General features: G+C 30.7%; 1 protein-coding gene across 1 annotated transcript; it reads right to left on the minus strand.

Moving 5' to 3' along the window:
• Positions 1–2,332: 2,332 nt before the first annotated feature.
• On the minus strand, positions 2,333–2,803 carry LOC131177306 (uncharacterized). The gene has a single exon (XM_058142270.1). It carries the CDS (start codon positions 2,801–2,803, stop codon positions 2,333–2,335), a length of 471 nt encoding a protein of 156 aa, XP_057998253.1.
• Between the last annotated feature and the right edge of the window lie 20,954 nt (positions 2,804–23,757).

A 23,757-nucleotide genomic window follows, 5' to 3' on the forward strand; every position in this document is an offset into this window, starting at 1 on the left:
CCCAAACATCAAATAGCTCTATTTCAAGTATACCGTGTAGTGGCATTTCGTTCCTTCTTGAGATGTTTCCTGTTCTTTGGCATTAATCACATATCAGCATAAAGGATCATACATCTTTGAACAGATTTGGCCAGTAGAACCCTACTTGTAAAATTTTGGCTGTTGTTTTTGTTGTACTAAGGTGTCCTCCATAAGGTGATGAGTGGCAGTGTTGTAGGATACTCTTCACTTCCTCCTCTGGTATGCATCTTCTTGTTAATCCATCATTACATCTTTTATACAGCAGGGGTTCTTGCCATGTGTAATATCTCACATCATGTAGAAATTTCTTCCTTTGCTAGTAGGACAAGTTGGGTGGTAAAACCCTGCAGACAAGGTAATTAACAAAATTAGCATACCAAAGGGTTTGGGAGATTACAAACAAATTTTCATGTGGAAAGGAATCATTAATTGGCAGGTCATGCAAGCTGTCCCCATGTTCCTTTCACTTGAGCCTGGATAGATGGTCAGCTACTACATTCTTGGTTCCTTTTCTATCCTTAACTTCGAGGTCAAATTCTTGCAAAAGTAGAATCTATCTGATCAACCTTGGTTTTGCTTCTTTCTTATTCAGGAGGTACCTAATGGTAGCGTGATCTGTGTAAATGACAACTCTAGAGCCAGCCAAGTAAAATCTAAACTTCTCAACTGTAAACACAATAGGTAGAAATTCTTTTTCTGTGGTTGCGTAGTTGACTTGTGCCTCATCAAGTGTTTTGCTCGCTAAGTAGATGGTGTAAAATTTCTTGTCTTTCTTCTATCCAAGAACCACCCCTACTGCATAATCACTTGCATCGGACATTATCTCAAATGGCAGCTCTCAATTTGGTGGTTGCATTATTGGTGCTGAGATGAGGGCTTTTTTTATCGTGTAAAATGCAACAAGACAACTTCCATCAAAGTCAAAAGGGACATTCTGATTTAACAAATTTGTTAATGGTTTAGATATTTTGGAGAAATCTTTGATAAATCTTCTATAAAAGCCTACATGCCCCAGAAAGCTTCGCACTTCCTTGACCGATGAAAGTGGTGGTATTTTTTCAATGACCTCTACCTTTACCTTGTCCACTTCTATTCCCTTTTCTGAGATTAGGTGCCCAAGGACTATGCCCTCTCTTACTATGAAATGATAATTTTCCCAATTAAGAACTAGATTTGACTCTTTACGTCTTTGAATTACTTTAGAAAGATTAGTCAAACATTCATCAAAGCTGGTTCTATAAATAGAAAAGTCATCCATAAAAACTCCCATTATATTTTCAACATAATAATAAAAAAATGACCATCATACATCTTTGAAAAGTTACAAGAGCATTACAAAGATCAAAAGACATTCTTCCATATGCAAATATTCTATAAGGACAAGTGAATATGGTCTTTTCTTGGTCCTTAGGATGAATAGCGATTTAGAAGAATCCAGAATACCCATCCAAATAACAGAAATAGGAATGTTTAGTTAGCCTTTCTAACATTTGATCTATAAATGGAAGAGGAAAATGGTCTTTCTTGGTGGCACCATTCAATTTTCTATAATCAATGCACATTCACCAACCAGTGACTACCCTAGTAGGGATTAGTTCATCATTGTTATTTTTAATCACAGTTGTCTCACCCTTCTTAGGTACTACATGTACTGGACTAATCCATTTGCTATCAGATATTGGGTATATAATACCTGTATCTAATAATTTCAAAATTTTCTTTTTCACTACTTCTTTCATGTTAGGGTTTAGTCTTCTTTGGCGTTTAATGGTGGGTTTACTGTTCTCATTCATAGGTATTCTATGCATACAAATGGAAGGGTTGATTCCCTTGAATTCCTCTATGGTGTACCCTATAGATTTACTAGAGGTCCTAAGTACCCCTAAGAGTTTTCTCTCTTTTGAAGAATTCAGGCTAGCATTTATAATGACGGAATGTTTAAAATCAGAGTCCAAAAATGCATACCACAGTATAGAAGGAAGAGGTTTTAATTCTACCAGTTTTGTTTCTTCATGAGGGTCATTCTTGGGTTGCTCTTTTTGCAGATTTTCCACCATAAGTGCTTGGGCCATAGGTAGAGGTGGATTAGCTTCAAGAATTTCTACATATGCTGCAATTTCTTTGTTCTCATTCTCCACTGTGTAGTTATGCACCATACAAGATTTAAGAGGATCTTCAGGATATCTCTTTTGAAATTCTTCCTCCACTAACTTGTATATGATGTCAATCCTTAAACACTCATTAGATTTAGGTTTTTGCTTCAGTACTTAAAACAGGTTGAATTCTACTTCTTCATCCCAGACTTTGAGTGTTAGACTCCCATTTTGACATCTATGATTGCATCAGTAGTTGCCAAGAAGGGTCTTCCCAAGATAATAAGAATTTGGATATCTTCTTCCATCTCCAGGACAATAAAATCTGCTGGAATAAAAAATTTTCCCACTTTGATGGGGATGTTTTCTAGGATGTCAACTGGGTACTTAACAGATCTATCCATTAGTTGCAAGGAAATAGTAGTGGGTCTTAGTTCCCCCACATTCAGTTTCTGACATATAGACAAGGGCATTAGGCTCACACTGGCTCTAAGGTCATAGAGGGCTTTGTCAATGTTCATGTTGCCTATCAAGCATAGTATGGAGAAGCTTCCAGGATCTTTCAATTTAGGAGGTAACTTGTTTTGTAGGATGGCACTACATTTTTCAGTTAGAGCAATTGTCTCATAGTCCTCCAATCTCCTTTCCTTTGAAAGGATTTCCTTTAGAAATTTTGTGTAGGAGGGCATCTGAGATAATGCTTCTGTAAAGGGAATATTGATATAGAGCTTCTGCAAAACTTCTAAAAACTTGCCAAATTGCTTATCCTATTTAGTTTTCTAAAATCTCTGAGAAAAGGTAAAGAGGGCTAGTAAGGTTTTGGCAGTTTCTTTATCCTCTTTTCCTCCTCTTCCTTGTTTTCCTTAGTTTGCTTCTCTTCTTCCTCTTCTTGGATGTTTGGGTTTTGAGGGGTTTCCTCATTCTGTTTTTACTTTTCTTTTGGATCTTGTAGTGTTCTCCCACTCCTCAATGTGATAGCTTTGCAATGTTCCTTGGTATTCATTTCAGATTGACTTGGTAATTTGCCACCCTATTTATTTGAAGAGCTAGCCTGCTGAGCCATCTGATCGTCGAGTATTTTATTGTGGGTGGCTAGTTGATCTACTCTAGAGGCCAGCTGCTTGATCATCTCATTTTGCTATTACTGTGCTACTAAAAAACTTTTCATCATGGATTATATGGTCAACTTTGATTCTGCCTGTTGAGGTTGAGGGAGTGGTGGTTGTTACCGCATCAAATTCTGTCCTCTATTCTGTAAACCTGGTGGTGCTGGCCTATATCCTTGCTATTTGTTTATGGGTTGGTTCTGAGGATTCTGCGAGTTGGACCATGAGAAGTTTGGGTAGTTCCTCCATCTAGGGTTTTATGTATTGGAATATGGGTTATTAACCTGCCTCTTATTGAAGTTTCCTCCATTGTTCACATAGTTCAGTTACTCTGTGGAAGGCTCACTGTAGAGACTGCATTCTGAAGTTATATGACCTCCTCCACAGCTATTGTAGAATTGATTATTGGCTTCTATTACATTAGCCTGCATTCTGTTAAGTCTTTTAGTGAGTTGGTCAAACTGGGCATTAATCATACTGAGGGCATCCAGTTCTAGTACTCCTGCTGCTTTTCTTGCATCTCCCCTTTCATTTGACCACTGAAAATTATGGTACGTGACCCTTTCTAGTAATTCCAAAGCTTCGGCTACCGTTTTCTCTATATGGTCTCCTCCTGTAGCTAAATCTATTGAATTCCTTATGGATGGTAGCAAACCATTATAGAAATTCTGGACAAGGAGCTAATCTTCTATGCCATGGTGGAGACATTCCCTTTGAAGGTCTTTGTATCTCTCCTATGCGTCATAGAGTGATTCCCCTTTCTTTTACCTAAAGGTGTTCAGTTCTAATCTCAATTTTGCTATTTTAGCAGGTGGAAAGTACCTTGCCAGGAAGGCTTGTGAGAGCCCTTCCCAATTAGTGAAAGTACCAGCTGGTTGGAAGAGCAGCCACTTCCTTGCTTTATCTCTTAATGAGAATGGGAATACTCGGAGTCGAATGGCTTGGTCAGAGACTCCATTCATCTTGAAGGTATCGCATAGAGCGAGGAAGCGCTATATGTGATAGTGTGGATCCTCCATAAGTGAGCCTCCAAACTGAGTTTGCTGGATTATCTGGAGCCATGCTGGTTTAAGTTCAAAATTATTGGCATTGATTATGGGCCTAGTGATGCTGGAATGGTATCCTTGAATATTAGGGGCTTCGTAGTCTCTCAGAGATCTTTTCCAGTTATTGTTGTTATCAGCCAAAATTGGACCTTCTACAGTTTCAGGTTCAGGTTCTGGCTCTTGTTTTCTTCTTCCTCTCCTGATAGTTCTCAGAGTTTTGTCTATTTTAGGATCCAATTCTAGCAATTCTTCTTCAGGTTTGGTTGTTCTGGTCATGTACTAGTTTTCTGCACCTGAAAGAAGAAAAAGTCAAACTAAAAGAACAAAAAAAAAATGTTTAAATCAGCTAAATTGCCTATCATTTAATATTACTAAACTCCCCAGCAACGGCGCCAAAAACTTGTTTGCAGGTTTTACAATCACCACAAGTGCACGGATCGCTAACAAGTAATAAAGTAATGAATAGAGTATTGTTCCCACGAGGAGTTAAAGATGTAAGTTCTAAACTACACAGCAATTTTAACTGTTTAAACTATCAAAAGTTGTGAGAGAGAATTCTAGCTAAGACAGAGTGACAATTAAAAATTAAAGAGAGTAAATTCGAGAGCTTAAGGAGGATTTTAATTATCTGTAGGGCTAAGTAGAATTCGGTTCAAACCAAAAAATCGAATCGAACCAAGTTAATTCGATTCAATCGATTCGGTTTTAAAATTCAATCAGTTCAGTTTAGTTTTACATTATAAAAATTTCAGTTATTTGGGTTCTGTTTAGTTTTGAAGAGAAAAAAATCGGTTAAACCAAACCGAACCGAATAATAATTTATATATTCAAATGGAACCAAATCGAACCGAATTGATTTTTGAATTGATTTATTTTTATGGGAAATTTATGAATTATATTTAATTATATATATATTAATTGTTTAATTTCATTGATTAATTGTTATTAGGTTCAAACTAAAGTCAAAATTAGACCAAATAACTTGAAAATCAAGTCTAAATTAAAAAATCAATCAAAAATCAAAACCGATCGATTTAAATTGAACCAAACCAAAATAGAGCGATTCGGTTTGATTTGATTTTTCACCTATTTCGGTTTGATTTGGTTCGGTTTCTAAAATTTAAAATTCAATTTTTATAATTTAATCCGGTTTGATTCGGTTCGGTTTAGTTCAAACCGAATGCTCATCCCTAATTATGTGAACAATTCTGGAATTTCATATTTTACACCTTGACCTTATTATTGTTTTAATCTTGCTTTATCAATGGAGTGAGTGTTTTTCCTTGATGCAAAATAATCCTAAGGCATCCTAGATCCTCTCTGAAGGTATCTAAGGTGTATTTTAATTAGATCTAAACCCTATTTTCATTGGTGATTAGTCCTAATCAAAATCCTTTGAGATCTATGATTAATTCTTAGAATTCCACAAAGGTTGTCAGCTTATCTCTAGGTCAGACTTTGTAGGGTCAAAACCTGAATTTTCCAATACTAACCTTTACCTCTCAGTTCATCAATTAGTATATTAGATCATGACTAAGTGGGTACCAACACATAGCATGCAATAAGAGCACAAGATATTGAATCAAAGAACAAAACTCAATTCCTTTAAATAAAAATCACTATATATCCATAACAAAAGTCAAGAATGTTACTTTCTTAATTTCAGAATTTAAGGAGTTACTCACTCATGGTGAGTTCGACAAGCATAATGAAATAAAAATAAAAGCACATGAAACCAATCTGAAGAATAAGAATAAAAGAACCAAGGGAAGATTTTACAGCTGTGATCTTGTGAAACTTTGGCTTAGAAGTCTATCCTTGGAGCTGATATAATAATTCATTAAGACGGCTAGGGTTCCTTAGGAATGCTTCTTTCAAATCTTTCCCCTTTTGTGTCTGTGTGTCTCTTCTAAAAAGCTTTCTAAAAAGCCCTTCTTCATTTTCTGCTGGCTCTTATTTATATTAGGCGTCCTAGGATTAAGCTTTTGAGTCCCAGAGGCATTAGAAGTCTATTTAGTATGCCAAAATAGGAGTTGGAGTCATATTAAAGAAAAATGGTTGAATTGTAATACACGGCCCATGTGTCACTACACAGCCTAGGGCGTGTAAGATACTGGAGCATGTTGGCTTCCTCTCGGATAGAGGTAGTAAGTTACATGGGCCTTTGAAGGTTTACACGGGTCTACTTACATGGCCTGTGTACTTATGAATGTACTACTTGGTTCTTCAAGCCTTGGTGACAGAAAGTTACACGGGTCTCTTACGCTTACACGGACCGTGTACTTTGGCTTTTCTGCACTTCTTCAGGTTTCACCAGGTAGGAAGTTACACGGGTCTAAGTCTGAGTTTACACAACCTGTGTAAAGTGCATCAGCAGCTTGCCTTACTCCTTAGGTTCTTTCAAGCTCCTTTCTTTGCTCCTATGCCTTAAATTTCCTTCAAAACACCTAAAACATGCAAAAAATATAGATTTTAGTATGCATTAATGAATTTTATGAAAACTAATGAAATAACCAAAGAAGCATGCAATTACCTATCTAAATGCTACGAAATAGTGTACAATTATGCTTAAAAACATATATATAATACAAGTGTATCAACAGCTTCAACCATTGCCATGTACTCTGCTTCTGTAGTGGATAATGCAACTGTAGACTATAAAATAGCTTTCCAATTCATAGCACAATCTCCAAGGGCAAATACATAACCTATAATGAATATTCTTTTGCAAATACATAACCTATAATGGATATTCTTTTGTCAAGATCTCCTGCATAATTTGAATCAACATATCCAACCACATTGCTCTTAGTCCTTCCAAATTCCAAACAATTGTTACTAGTACCCCCATAAATATCTCAAAAATCCATTTCATAGCCCGCCAGTGCTCTTTACTAGTATTGGACATATATCTACTAACAACACTGACTGCATGTGTAATGTTAGGGCAAGTGCAAACCATAGCATACATAATACTACTAACAACACTAAAGCAAGGAACATGAGACATGTACTCAATATCTTTTTCAAATTGTGGTGACACTCCAAAACTTTTAAAAAAAAAATCCTCATAGTTAAATAAAGTTTACTTGCAGTCTTGTTTTGCTGAATCTCTACACCAAGAATTTTCTTTGTTGCTCCTAAATCTTTCATCTCAAATTCACCACTTAACCCTTCTTTTAGCTTGTTCATTTCAAATAGATCCTTGGCACCAATGAGCATATTATCAACATAAAGCAACAAATAAATAAAGGAGCCATTACCAAGCTTTTTTGAAAAACACACTGCTATCATATCAGTTCCTAGAATAGCCCTACCTAACCATAAAGGAATCAAACCACTTGTACCACTGTCAAGGAGACTACTTCAAGCCATACAATAGCTTCTTCAATAAGCAAACATGGTCTTCCTTGCCTTTAACTTCAAAACCCTCAGGTTGTTACATGTAAATTTTCTCCTTATCTTCAAAACCCTCAGGTTGTTACATGTAAATTTTCTCCTTATGTTCACCATGCATGAAGGCAGTCTAAACATCCAATTGTTCCAAATTAATCATGTATAGCAACTAAAGCAAGCAAGGCAAGAATAGAGCTATGTTTAACAATAAGTGAGAAAACATCACTAAAAGCAAGTCCTTGTACTTGATTATAACCCTTAGCAACAAATCGAGCCTTGTACCTTATATCTACAACACCTGGAATGCCATTTTTCTTCTTGAAGACTCATTTGCAGCCAACATTCTTTTTATCTTTAGGGGGTCTCACCAATTCCCATGTTCTTTTTTTATAGTGAGATTCCTCCTCCTCTGACATAGCAAGCAACCACTAAGTAGAATCATCACAAGAAACAGTTTCTGAATATGTGGAAGGATCACCCATTCCTTCTATTTCTTATGAGGAACACAAGCAAAAGTAACATAATCTGCAAATCTTTGAGGCTTCCCTTTCTCTCTCTGTGGCTTGTTTCTAGCAATAGAGTACTTTTCCATTTCAATATCTAAAAAATTTTTCTACTTTTGTAGAAGTAGGAACTAAATTGGGCTTCACTCTAAAGTATTATTCTATGAAGATGCATTCTCCACCTTAATCTCAACCTCCACCTGCTTGTTTGAGTTCTGCACACCTATTTCAAAAGAATCACAAGACTCCTTTCTTGAGTGAAGCATGGCAAATTCATTAAAATGTCCCTACTAATAATAGACTTAGGTGACTTAGGATCAGGATATCAAATTTTATATCCTTTTACACCAGGAGGGTAACCAATAAATATGCTCTTTTTAGATCTAGGTTCTAATTTCCCATTATTAACATGAATATAAATGGCACACCCAAATACCCTCAAATCAAAATAATTAGCAGGGTTTCAAGACCATAACTCTTTTGGAGTTTTACAACCAATTGATGCATATGGAGAACGGTTTACTAAATAGTAAGTGTAAAAGCTATTTCTAAATAGAAGTCCTATGATAAGCCAGAATTTGACAACATGCAATAGACTTTCTCTAACAAAGTTCTGTTCATATGCTTGGCTACACCATTCTACTGTGGAGTTTCTCTAACTATAAGGTACCTCATAATGCCTTTATCCTTATAAAATTTTTTTGAACTCACTACTACAGAACTCTAACCCAGTATCAAAGGTGTTTAATATTCTTACTTGTCTACTTCTCAACCAAAGCCTTCCATTGGTTGAATGTGATAAAAGCATCATTTTTATGCTTAAGAAAAACCCACACCTTCTTCGAGTAGTCATCAAAGAGAGTAAACATGTACCGAGCACCAACTTTTAAAGGAACACATGTAGGTCCCCAAAGGTCTGAATGGATGTAATCCAAAGTGCCTTTAGTTTTGTGAATTCCTATATTGAAACTAACTCTTTTGTGCTTGCCAAAAACACAATGCTCACAAACTCCAATTTGGATGTGCTTTGGCCACAAAGAAGACCCCTTTTGCTCAACATTATCAAGCTTTCTCACTCATGTGTCCTAGCCTCATGTGCCATAACTTGGTCACATCTGAATTTAAAATGGAAGAAAAAATTACAGCATGCCTGTGAAAGTAGATTCTTGAAGCACATATAATCTATCAATTTTTTTGACCTTCATTACAATAAGAACTCCCTTTAAAACCTTTAAAAGTCCACCTCCACTAGAAAAACTACAACCATTATTGTATAAAGTAGATAAAGATACACAACTCTTCTTCATATTTGGTACATGTTGTACCTCAGTCAATGTTATGACCACACTATCATGCATCTTAATTTTGATAATACCAATACCATCAACTTTACAAGGATGATCATTGCCCATCAATGCAACATCTCTATCTATAGGTTCATAAGTGGAAAGCCAATCTCTGTCGAGACATATATGATATGGGCAAGCAGAACCTAAGATCCAACCTTGCCTAGAACTGGCTCTATTTTCAGTCACGGTGTAGACATCAAATTCTTCCTTGTTCTTACTACACTAGCTTCGATAGGGTTCTCCTCATTTTTCTGATTTCATTCTTTATTCTTGTTATGAAGCTTAAAGCATTCAGCTTTGATGTGCCCTTTCTTCTTGCAATAATTACAAGTCAGATTGTTGTGTCTAAACTTTGATTCAGATCTAAATTGACCACTACTGCTAGAATCTTTAGAAGTGTACCTTCCTTTGATAATTAGGCACTCTACTAGATTATTCTTGTCATTGGAAAGCTCTTTATCAATAAGGTCTTTTGGAAATAAACACTTTTTAACCTCCTTTACACTAAGAGTTTTTTTTTTTTTTTTAATTGTAGATCAAAGTCTCTTTGAAATTCTTCAAAGATGGAGGTAAAGGCTACAACAACATAAGAGCTTTGTCTTTTTCTTCATACTTAATATTAAAATTTTCAAAATCTATAAGAATGGAATTAAATTCATCAAGGTGTGATTTTATAGATGTACCTTCTACCACAGTGAGCATGTACATGCTATGCTTTGCAACCAATTTGCTAGTGAGGTTTTTCATCATGTACAGAGACTCAAGTTTCTCCCACAAGTCTTTGGTAAACTTTTCACAGATGACTTCTTATAAAACCTCATTTGAAAGATGTAACTAAATGGCAATTAAGGCTTTATCTTCTAACTCTTGCTTCTGATCATCTATCATCATGATCAGTAACTGATCCTTGCCTAATAATACTTTATGCAACCAGTTCTACATCAGAATCGATTTCATCTTAATTAGCCAAAGAGTAAAACTAATGTTGTGATCATACTTCTCAATATCAAATTTTGTCAGTGCCATAACTAGAACTTAATAAATATTAGAATAGCTCTGATACTAGTTTGCAAGGGAAAAGATGAGCCGATTGAATAAAAATATTTATCTGCGCTAAATGAATGCGATAAAAAAAAAAAAGAAAACACAGAATTTACGTGGTTTAGTATGAGCCTACATCTATGGGCGAATGGGACCAGAAAATCCACTAATAAACTAAAAAAGTAGCATAAAAGCAAGAGAAAACACAAATACACCAAAATCTCTCAAAGTGTATCACTCAAAATGGTTACTTTTTCATGCAAAGGGTTATCTCTCCTTTATATAAAACTTTCAATAACTTACAATAGAAGTTAAGCATTGCAAAGGTCAGAAGCAATAAAAGCTTTACAAAGCTCCAAGACGTACCGATATCAAAGAATTTAATTAGTGCTCCATAAATTCCAATAGTCAATGCTTATCTCTCTATAAATTCAAGTCACAATTCCAGCAACATTGTTAGATCTTATAGTTAGCTTCCTAGGGTTCATTTCCTTTATTTTTGTGGTGATGACCTAAAGGCGTGGTTGGTAAAAGCATAATACTATTTTGAGGTCATTAATACACTTTCTAAGAATAGAGTTTAGGTAGTGGCTTTATACTTAGAAGGGAAGGCAATCTAATGGCATCAGGGTTACATGAGGATTAAAGGTCCAAATGCTTATTTTAGTTAGGAAGGTTATGTACAAAAGCTTATATCTTAATATGGGGCACAAGTTTTCGATGATAAGCAAACTCTCTACAAAGTTATCTAGATGTTGTTGATATGTTATACCCTAAGGCAAGAATAAAAGAGGACTAAGCTTTAAGTTTCTTTTTGTCGGTGTTAGTAGATGAATTGCAAATGCTTGCATGAATGTTTAAGCCTCAAAACTGTCAGAGGCATACTCTTGGGTTGGGTTATAGGAAATAACTGTAACAACTTTGCAAAACAAATGTAAACCACCGGTTAAACCTTTTTCTTTTTTATTCCCTTATACTCTTTATAAATCTGTCAATACAATGCCTAGTCCATCAGTATAAAACATGTTTAGAGGATCAAAAGGTAATGTATCAAAGGATACTAGGTTATTGCCTACACCAAACATTTCCAAATTACTAAGTAATAGAACTAGACCTGCACGAAAATTGACTAGTAAGGAGTTAAATTGAGAGAAAGAATAAGGGTTATGCTTTTGCTGTGATAAAAAGTTTTCTCTTAGGCATAAATGCAAAAAATGACAAGATTTTATGATACATCTATAAGTGGATAAGGATGAAGGAGGTGAGGAAGATATATGTCCAGAGGAAGAGATACCATCACAAGAGCTGTAACTATCTTTGAATGCTATTAAAAGTGCTCAAGGAGTTCAAACCATGTGCATTCGAGGGAATTATAAGAATCTTCAAGTCCAAATTTTGATTGGTACTAGGAGCACATAACTTCCTTACTATTCAGGTTGTTAAAAAGGTAGATTGCCCAATAGAGAAGAGTAATGGAGCCTTGGTGGAGGTAGCAAATGGTCATAAACTTTAATGCCAATACCGTGTAAAACATTTTATTGGAAAATGCAAAATCATAATTTTGAAACTGAAGTCTTTGTGTTACCATTGGATAATTATGACTTGATTTCAGACGTTCATTGGTTGGCTACATTAGGGGAGATTTCTTGGAATTTTAGAAATCTTCACATGAGGTTTAGTTTGCATAATAAAACACATGAGTTAAATGGTGAGAGTATGGAAGATTTCAAGGTGATAAATGATACAGAATTGAATACACTAGTTCATAAACATTATCAATTAGCTACAATAAAATTGGTGGTGCCTCAAGTCTCTTTCTATTTAATGATTGTTTTTGTATAATAGGAATGGCCAAAGCTTAAGCATTCGTTGCTTCAATATTTTGACATCTTTGAGGACCAAAAAGGTTGTCGCCAAAGAGGAGACATGATCATCAAATTAAAATAAAAAATGGGGCATAACCTATTAATGCATGTCCTTACAATATGTTACATGTCAAAAAGATGTTATTGAGAAGATGGTAAAAGAAATGATGGGTGCTAAAGTAATACAACATAGGAATAGCCCATATTCTAGCTTAGGGGTATTAGTGAAAAATAAAGATGGAACCTTGTGAATGTGTATTGACTACATGTCCCCTAACTCACTCATCATCAATGATAGGTTTCCCATGCTTGTCATTGAATAGCTACTTGATGAATTATGGCATGCTAATGTCATATCTAAGCTGATTTTAAGGTCTGAATATTGGAAAATACATATGAGTGAACCAAACATACATAAAATAACTTTCAAAACTCATTAGGGCCATTATGAGTTCCCGGTTATGCCATTTGGCTTAACCAATGCACCCTTGAACTTTCAAACTTTAGTGATTGATGTTCTCAAGACATACTTAAGGAAATTTGTGCTAGTGTTCTTTGATGACATTTTAGTGTATAGTAGTACTAATACAGACCATCATTTTCCATTTGGCAGCAATGTTGCAATAAATGAGAAGGCATCAGTTCTTGGCTAAGAAAATCTAATGTTCTTTCAATTGTGCCAAAACTTGAGTATTTATGACACTTGATCTTAGCCCTAGGTTTTCAAACTGACTCTGCTCATCCCTATAATGCTCAGTATTGGCTCAGGAGTTTATGGATGGGTGTATAAACTTCATGGCATGCTATGGATGATCACTTCTAATAGGGATCTCATTTTTGAGTCATTTTTTGCTAGAATTATTTGCCTTACAGGGAGTTGGAATGCATTATTCTACTACTTTCCACTCTTAGATAGATAGTCAGACTTTATATTGAAGTTATTAATAGGACTTTAAAGACTTATTTGACAAGTGTTGTTGTAGTAGGCATTTGTAATCATAATAAGAAAGCTACTACTTCTCTACTTAAACATCACTTGACGAAGACAATGAACAATATAAAGTAATAAGTTGATCGAAATATGATTGAATCGATTAATAGATCATTTGAGAATGGGGACACAGTGTTTGTGAAATTTCAGCCACACATGCAAACTTTGGTGCATAAGGGAAACCTTAAACTAGAACCTAAGTATTTTGGGCCATTTCTAATTATTGATAAGGTAAGGAAGGTCACTTATAAGCTCTAGCTGCCTTTTGATTCATAAATCCACAATGTCTTCCATGTTTTACTTCTTAAGCTGGCTTCTATTTCAATTAAAGCATCGTCCTCTTTGCCTCCTCTCTTGCATTTTGCCATGTTTGTTCTACTTGATCATGGAATGGTTAAGTGACACAATGCTGCATCAACACAATTATTGATCTATTGGTAGTATACTTCCCCAGCGAATGATACATAGGCCTGTACGTATTCTTAAAGGGGGGAGTAATGATGCGAATGAAGTAATAAGGTGCACTGCACTTTTAATAAAGCGGAAATATAATTAAAGAGATGAAGAGAAAAGTATAATTAATAAAGTGGTGCATATTGAGTAGTAGCATAGGAAATAAGGGAAAAATAAAATGGTGGTGTATGGGGAAGGTAAGAAGCCAGCGGTTTGTAGCCACCTGAACTAATTCTATTTCTTCAACAATTAGAGAATAACAACAATGGAGAGAAGCTCTTTTAATTAGTTACAATGAGCTAGAAGTAGTTATAGTTGTTAGGAATATATAATTGTATGGAAGAACTGAATTGTACTACTAATGGGATATGAATAAAGAAGTCATCTTTCGTTTCTCTCTCCAGAATTCTCTTTCTTCTTTCTCTTTGAATCTTTTCTCTATCATCTCTCTTAATTTCATTTACGGTTCATATCACATTCATTGTATTCTTTTACAGTTGTTGCTAAGTAATGTTTGAGTTAACTTTACATAAACTTTCATGATTTATCTCGTCGAGTGAGTGCAGGAAAACTCAAAAGTGCATTTCTATGTTTGATTTTTGCATTTAACTTTATATTTACAAAAATTATATTTACCAATTAATTTTTAAAAGTTGATCAAGAATCAAAATTAAAATAATAAATTAAAAAAAATACTAATTTTGGAATTTGGGTTTTTGGTACATGGTTAATATTTGTAAGAATCCTAATTTTATTAGAGGTGTTCTCATGAATGGTCATCATAATTGAGTGAAGAGAATGATCTGGTACCTCAACTTTCACTCATGAATTTCACTTGCAGTCTTTGAACATATAATTGTCATTAAATTTCAATTTTCATTTTAATTTTGATTTAGTTCACATCAAAATCATTCTTACTTAAAAATGTAAGTTTTTCTATTACCCAATTGATGTGGTAACTTTTTCTCTCTTTCTACACTTTCTCTCTCTTCTTCTCTCACTTTTTCCTCAAATTCCACTTCATCTCACATGTCTTCATCAATATCATCCCAATTCTAGCAATACCCACATGACCACATGATATACATAGAAAAAGGGATAAATATCACACGCGGTCACTCAACTTTATAATCAACGAATTTTAATTTTTTTCAATAAACTTACTAAATTTTAATTTGATTTCATAAAAGTCAATGTGACTGAAAATTAGAAGTTTCTATATTAACCTACTAACCTGTCAACTATTTAATAAATAAATTACCTTATTTTATTAGTTTCTTAAAAAAAATAGGATATATAAAATGCATTCAGTTGCCCTTCTCGCCATCAATTCCCTCCCCTTTCTCTATTTCTTCTCTACTAGCAATTACTAGTTAAGTAATTTTATTTATAAAATAATTGATATGTCAGCAGGTTAACCTAAAAATCTTTAATTTTTTGTTATAGTGACTTTTATAAAATCAAATTGAAGTTCAGTGAGTTTTATGAAAAAATTAAAATTTAGTGAGTTTTATAAAAACACTCATAAAATTGAGTAACCACATGTGATAATTACCCATAGAAAAACACAAGAAGCAACCAACCACTCATGTAACACCCATTCACAATCTAGATTGCTTCAGTTTCAACTAAAAGAACTCTAGCACACAAGAAAATGGCAAAACAATTGCCAATGCCAATCCAAGCCAAGCACGATGGTGACGAAAAGCACACATTGAGCATGTGAGAACGCTAAGTCATAATTTTGTCTTGAGAAACTAAGAAAAAAAGAAAGTCTAATCAAAGAAAATTTAAGATCATAATCCTAAAATTTCAAAATATCAATAAATTTTAATTTAATAGTATGGAAGTCATATTTAAAATTATAAGATTTTAAATTTAAATTTTAATTATAATAAATTATATAAAAAAAAATTCAAAAAAATATGTTCTATAAAGATTGTGTTGCTTTGATTGCATTCTTTCATAGGACGACAAAAGTGCATTCCACTTAAAGGTAAAATCGACTTTTATATAGAAAGGTGCAAATCCACTGTTCCTGAGATGACCTAATAAAGCATTCTTCAGAGATAATCATCCTTTACCAAATTAATATCTAAAACTTTTATATTATTGTAATAATATCTTATTATTTATTTACCTTTTTAAATTAAAAATGTTTAAAAGAAAGTAAAATCTATAGTCAATATCTTTCTATGTAATTCAGAATTATTCATTTGATTTAAGGTTGAAATATTTAATTGATATGTAAAACACTGTTCAATTTGTAGATAATTCTTTTAATCTCTCTCGCTCTCTCGCGCACACACACATCTCAAACTTTACAGGATTGTGCCACTTAATTAAATAAGGATGTATAAAAAAAGTCATGTGACACAATTTTTATTTTTATATTTTATTATATAATACTTAACTATGTCATGATTTTGAGGTGTGGTATATTTTCGTCTGTGTCCATTTTTACTTGGCAAAAAATTTTATCACATTAAAAATGAATTTTTCATCTAAATTTCTTTTAATTTTAACTATTAAAATCATATCTCATACGAAAATATTAATAATTATTTAAAATTATTTTTATTATATTTTTCAAAAGTTTAAAAATTTAAATTTCCACTGATCATAAACTCTCTAAAAATTAATCATTTTTAACAGTATTTTTATTAAATTAAAAAAAGAGTGAATTATTTTCAATATATATGCATATATGCACTAAACCTTAAAAATGAAAATGAATTTACACGAGCGTGTCACTTAATTAAATGAAGGTATTTTAAAAAGAATATTATTTAATTAATTAAATTATTTTATTAAATAAAAATAAATAATTTATATAATGTGCAAGCAAAAAGACTAGTTTTCACTTAATTATAGAAGTGATCCATTAAATTTTTAATTCACTTGAAATAGAAGTGTTCGCAGATCAAATTGGTATCTTATGGCTATATTCAATCCAACTCGCACAGTTAGGATACCCAACCCAATCGGATAAGAAAAATCAGCCAAATTAAAACTTTTACAATAAAAGTCATTCCCGTTAAAGCAATTATATATAATGGGCAACGTTCAATTTAATGGGAGATAGTAAACGGATTTAGGTATCATAATGGGGTTGAGCAGAGTACCCACAAAAATTATTTTTAATTTAATTTTTATTTTAAATATTTAAATATAAATTTAATTATTATTTTTTAAAAAAATTAATTATTATTTTTAATACTTAGAAATTATTTTTTATTAATAATTTATATTTTAAAATTTAATAATTTATAAAATATTTAAATTTTATTTATTTAAATATAGTATATAAAAATTTATAAATGTTGTGATAAAAAAAAAATATATATATATATATATATATTATTTAATTAATTAATTAAATGGATTGCGAGGAAACTCAAAGTATAAAAATTAAATCCAACACGAACTTGATATGTGTATTATTTTTCAAATTCAAACTCGTTCTAAACCTGATTATGTTATTCAAACTCATCCTAATAGAGTTTGATCAGGTACTTAAAAATACCTGACCTGTTGTCATCCCCAAATAAATTTGGAAAATTTAAATTTGGATCATTTAATTTGAATTATTTTGAGTTAAATCATTCTAAGTCCTCTCTGTTTTAAATTGAGTTTAGATAGGACAGTCTTAGATTGTTAATGATTTTGGATTACCCGTTAAAGACCTCTTTGGTTTAGCTATTAGATGTGGCTGATAACTATTACTGTTAGCTTATAATAGCTGGTTTGTGTTAAGTATTTAGTATATTTAGTAAAACTATATTTAGTTGTTGCTGTTGTTGATATGTAAAATTACTAATAAGAATATATATCATATAATTTATTTTATTATTGAAATAAATATAAAATTATGAATTTATTATATTATATTATATTATTTATTTTATTATTAAAATAAATATATAATTATTAATTTAATATATTATATTATTTATTATATTATTAAAATAAAAATAAAATTATTGATTTATTACATTATATTATTTATTTTAATTTTGAAATGAGAAAATAATAAAATTCCTTAAAAAAAGGAAATAATTAAAATATTTTAATAATATAGTTATAAAATAATAAAGCAATTATTGTTGTTCATTAAAAAAGTCTAATAATTTCATGCTTTTAGAAAAAAAAAAGTATTTTTACATAATAAATAAATATTTTATATTTTACGATATTAATAGAAAATATTTTAACAAAACTGCAATACACTAATTAAGGTAATGAGATTGTACATGAAAAAGATAGAAGCAAATAATATTAATATTATTGATTTTTGAGTTTAACGAAAAAGGCTAATGTATTCTAAATAAAAAATTAAAATAAAATCAGCAATGAGAAACAATTCAAAAAATAAAAATGATACAAACTACCCTAAATCACTTTACATAAAAAAATTTTAAATTAAATTAAGTTAATTTATAAGTTGTGGGTTGTTTGGAGTCAAAATGTTATGTTTTTCCAAAAAAGTATTTATTTATTTTTTAAGTCAAAATTCATTTTTTTTAGAAAATAAAAGATGGAACTCTCATTAAATGGATATTGAATACAAATTTAAAGTATCGAATTTCATATTATTATAATTTTGCATTAAAAAAATTTAAGATAAACCACTACACAAAGCATAATAACAATTATCTTAATTTGAAGAACCTAATTGTATTCCCAGAGCATTTGATTTGGCTATTCGGTGGGAAGCACGTTGCTTTCGATGATAATCTACCACTGTTTGACTTTACAGTTTTTTTATGAGCCCAATCTGAAAACCATCAAATTTTGATATCCTCATGAAAATTAAATTTTGATATCCTCATGAAGATTAAATTTTGATATCATCTATTATTATACTTCTATCCAAACAACAAAACAAAATACCTAATAACTCCATGATTAAAAAAAAAAAAAACATATCCTTCTAATGGAGGAAACAACAAATCCTGAGAAAATATCAAATCCTCTTAGAAGATGAGACAATAAATCCTCATAAAAGAGGATATAAAACTCAAATCTATCTACAAGATTACACTGAGGATACACAAAGATCTATTTCAAAATAATATAGATTTGGAGATTATTGGAAAAAAAAAATGCAAAAAGAAAAAGGGGAAGGGTAACCCCAAAGTGCTCACAAAAGCAAGAAAGAGAGAGAGGAGGGAGAGAATTTAGAGAATGAGAAAATTTTAATTAATTAAATAAACTCAAACGGATAATTTTGAGTCAAGTCATAATGATTTTTAGGTTTATCTTCAAATGAAACGTTAATTTGGTTTTTCTAATGAGTGCAAATATGCATCATGGAATCCTATTTCTCAATTATATCTCACAGTCAACATGATTGGTTGAATCCCATGAAGCCATTTCATAGAAGTTCATTAATATATCCTTTTTATAAAGCGAATTGACTTTAATTCTTGAATAATCTAGTCACTTCTTCTTCTATTGTAACAAAATATTCTCTTTTTAGGTGGAAAGTAGGGCTAATAGGAGATCATGATCAAGCATTTTTTGGATTGTCTCAGACCTTTCAATTGACCTTTTATCTCAAAAAATATTGAAACTTTTTATATACAAAGGATTTACTTATTACTAATATATGTCATTCTTTTGATTCATTATTTCACTTCACTTCGATAGTATCATAAATCAGGTCAATATAGAGAAAATGATTGAATTTTCATACTATAAAGTATTAAGCAATAGTAATTGAGTAAATGTTAAATAAATGAAATAAAACTAAGTATAAACAAGTAAAATAACTAAAATAAAATATAAATTTTACCATATCACTTATTTCACTGGGTTTTACGAAACCTGTTCATGCACAACATGATTGGATCTTATCATAGAAAATATTCTCTTCAAGTAAACCAGCTTGCCCTTTGTACAGGGCTTATGCAATGGTTGGAGTAATATTTGATGGCCAAATCAAAAGTCTAAGTCACACACTCCCATAATCCATTTTTCTCTAAGAAGAATTCACTTCAACTATTCCTGTCAAATAAAAAACACAATTTTTTGATATTGAAGGGAAATACACAAATACATGTCTTATTCTTTTCAATTATCCATATTTATAGCAATGAAATACTATTCTTCCTCCCCCAAATGATCAATGATTGATTAGAAATATCTAAATCTATATTCTCTATTATATTCTATAAAGGGCTTGAAATACACTCCTTACATGTCATTGAAAAGTGTATTAACACAAATATAATGGTAAGAAGATGTAATACAAATGCATATAAACTATAAAAACGAGTCAAAGTGGATTGTCGTACACTAGATTTTGTGTAATAACTCAACCAAAGGTAATCCTATTATAGGAATAGCTTTTGGCACACTTGTTACAATTTTGACCGGCCAATAACCAATTTGGTCTCACGGTAAGGAATTCTATAATATTTTTTTCATTAATTACTCTAGATTCTTTCATTTTCATGTAAAGATCATTTCTTTCACAAGTAAGTTCAGCCACTCCGCTTAATACGGATATACTCCCATGAACTTTTGCAATATTATTGATTAATTCTATAATAAGTATTATTTTACTCACTCCAGCTCTCCCACATAGTCCAATTTTTCATCCATGGCAATAAGGAGCAAAAAGATCTAATAATTTTATTATTGTTTCAAAAATAGATAATTTTATATCTAACTGTATAAAGGTAGGTACAAATCTATAAATAAAGGATGTTGCGTGAGTATCTAAAGGGCCTAAATCATCAAGAAGTTCTTCAAGCATGTAGAAGATTCGTTCTAAATTTGCCTCACTGACTAGAACACTTACAGGGCTCAAGTCACATTAATTTCTTGATCGAGAGTATCGAACCTTAACTAAACATTAGGCATTTTGCTCGGGGAAAAAGCTACATCCAACATTAACATGGAGAATTAAAATTTTAATGTCAAATACATTCCACTAGTACGGAAAGAGATGAAGGTGTATTAAATGAATTTTAGTAAATGCACAAAGTCTATTAAATCAATTTTAATAGTTTATATTTGCACATAGGAAAAAGGTAAGTAATTAATTTGATTATTTTAAATTTTGTGCAGATTAAAATTGATAGTGAATTGTTTTGTGTCCAAAGAATTTAAGTTGAATAAATTAATTTGAATTTGAATTTGCAGTTTTCATGGATTCTTAGATGGGAATGGAATCATAATAAAACATTGGATTAGATAATTATCATATCATTTATTTTTTTTTAATTAGAAATTTACACCATATCAATGTCACATGACTATAAATTAATAATATTGGTTGTGAAAATCTGGAGTCTTGTTCTATTCTAGCACAAGCATTGAAACATAGATTTGACTACTTTCTCTGTTTTTCTTCTTATTCCCTTCGAAGAGATAATGGCTGCCCTTCTCAACAATGCTCTTTCCAAGGATTGAAGGAGTGTAATGGATCTTACCACTATCCTAACACTTATTAGTCCTCTCCATTTCCTTTTATAACAGTAACCTTGCAAGTAAATCCATAGTGCTCTCTTCTCTATACAGAACCATTGGCCTCCCACTTCTCTCATTAAACCCTAACCACCTAAACCCACCTAAATCAGCATATCGCATTATGACGACTGAAGAAGCAGCCATGAATGACCATATTGTCAAAATAGGCAGCCTTAATTAAATGCAATGACCCTACTCTTCTTAACTTCAAAAAGTCTTTGTAAGCAAACTCTAAACAATAGCCAAATGTACGATTGGAAAGATAGTGGCCCCATTTCAATTGGTGGAAGCCATAATGACACAGCGTGTGGTGTATAGAGATTGGAACAAAAACTAATCTCCAAATAATAACAAAGATTTAATACAAAACCTCAATGAAAAAGAGATAAAAGTGAGCAAAAAAAATTTTATTAAAAATTGAAGCAACAAATAAAATTACAAAATTTGAATATAATAGGGGATAATTAATTATAATAAGATAATTATTATATAGGAGATTTATATAAATATAAATATAATAAAAAATTTAAATATAGTAAAAAAAATTAATTTTAATTAAAATTAAATAATTAATAAATATTCCTAGTAAAATAAAATAAAATAAACGCTTCGCATCGCATAAAGTTCAAAACCTCCCCTCTTTGGATCCACGTACAAGTAATGGTTCCCATCAACTAAATGAGGAGTTGGTCGGAAATCTATATGGGAGGAGAAATTATTTTATATGTTTGCTATTTCTTGTAGATTAATATTTAAAATGACAAACTAATTATAATGTGGCAACTAGATGTACAAAATAGTTTTAATTTTTTTAATAGAAAAAAGGTTTTATAAGACCCACCATTATTGATTTGTTATTATATAATTAGTTTATCATTTCATGTTAGGGGTGAGCAGATTTTAGTTCAAACCGAAAAATCGAATCAAATTGAATTAATTCGGTTTAATTGGTTTGATTTTAAATTTTAATTGGTTCGATTTGATTTTAAAGAGAAAAAAATTTGTTAAACCGAACTGAACTGAATAGTAATTTTATATATTCAAATTGAACCGAATCGATTTTTGAATTGATTTATTTTTATGAGGAATTTATGAATTATATTTAATTATATATATAAATTATTTAATTTCATTGATTAATGGTTATTAGGTTCAAACCAAAAACAAAATTAAACCAAATAACTTGAAAATCAAGTCTAAATTAAAAAATTAATTAAAAATCAAAACCGATCGGTTTGAATCAAACCGAACCGAAATAGAGCGGTTCAGTTTGATTTAATTTTTCATCAATTTTGGTTCGGTTCGATTTCTAAAATATGTAATTCAATTTTCACAATTTAATTCGATTCTATTTGAACCGAATGCTCACCTCTATTCCATATAGAATAACCTACATAGAATCACTACTAATTAATTTTAAATATATAACACGAATAAGGGGTAAACTTGTAAACGAAAAAAAATATCCTTATGTATTTATTTTATTTATAAAAATAATTATATTAACTAATATAACTAATGTAAATTAAAATTTTAATCCTATTTTAAAAGTAACTCTACTTATTATCAAATATAAATATTTTTTTATATTCATAAAAATACTTAAAATTATAAAATTTATTACTATTTTTCTTAAAATACTTAATAAAATTTAATTTTAAAGTTCTTAAAAAATATATTAAAAAAATTTAATTATAATAGCCAAGGTAAAATTTTAATAATCGAAATTTAAAAATATTTAAATAAAATTAATATTTAATATAATAAGTTAATTTTTATAGACAAATTTAAAAATAAAGATAATAAAAAAATGTTACATGATAAAATTTTTTAAGTGATATATATATATATAATATTAAAAATTTAATTATTTTTTAATGTAATTATATAGATTTATAGATTAGGAAAGAGGGCAATCCGTTTTGATTAGAAGAAAGGGATCATGGTTTATTTTATCTACTTAAGTATATATCTATTTATTTTTTTAATATTTAAAATATTGTCAATATATATTATATATTAATTTTAATCGATTAATCCAACCACTATTTTTTTTAGGTTTTTTTTGAGATATAAGGTTATATTTTGTATTGTTAAATTTAAATAATTCAACTTATTATTATTAATTTAATTTTAAAAATAATATTTATTTTATTATCTTATAAAATATTATAATAATATACACTAAGCTTTATAAAATAAATATCATTTTACATAAATATGTTCATGAACAAAGTATTTTCACAAGTTAGACAACAACAATAATAAAACTTTAATTCCAAGTTAGATAATATTAAATATATTAATTAGAAATTATTAAAATTTAATTTTAATTAAATATAATTTAAAAAATTATTTAAAATGATATTTATTTTAAAAAGTAAATATTTAAAATAATATATTTTTTTATTAAT

This window comes from Hevea brasiliensis, unplaced genomic scaffold (genome assembly GCF_030052815.1).
Source record: "Hevea brasiliensis isolate MT/VB/25A 57/8 unplaced genomic scaffold, ASM3005281v1 Scaf399, whole genome shotgun sequence".
NCBI classification, from domain to species: Eukaryota; Viridiplantae; Streptophyta; class Magnoliopsida; order Malpighiales; family Euphorbiaceae; genus Hevea; species Hevea brasiliensis.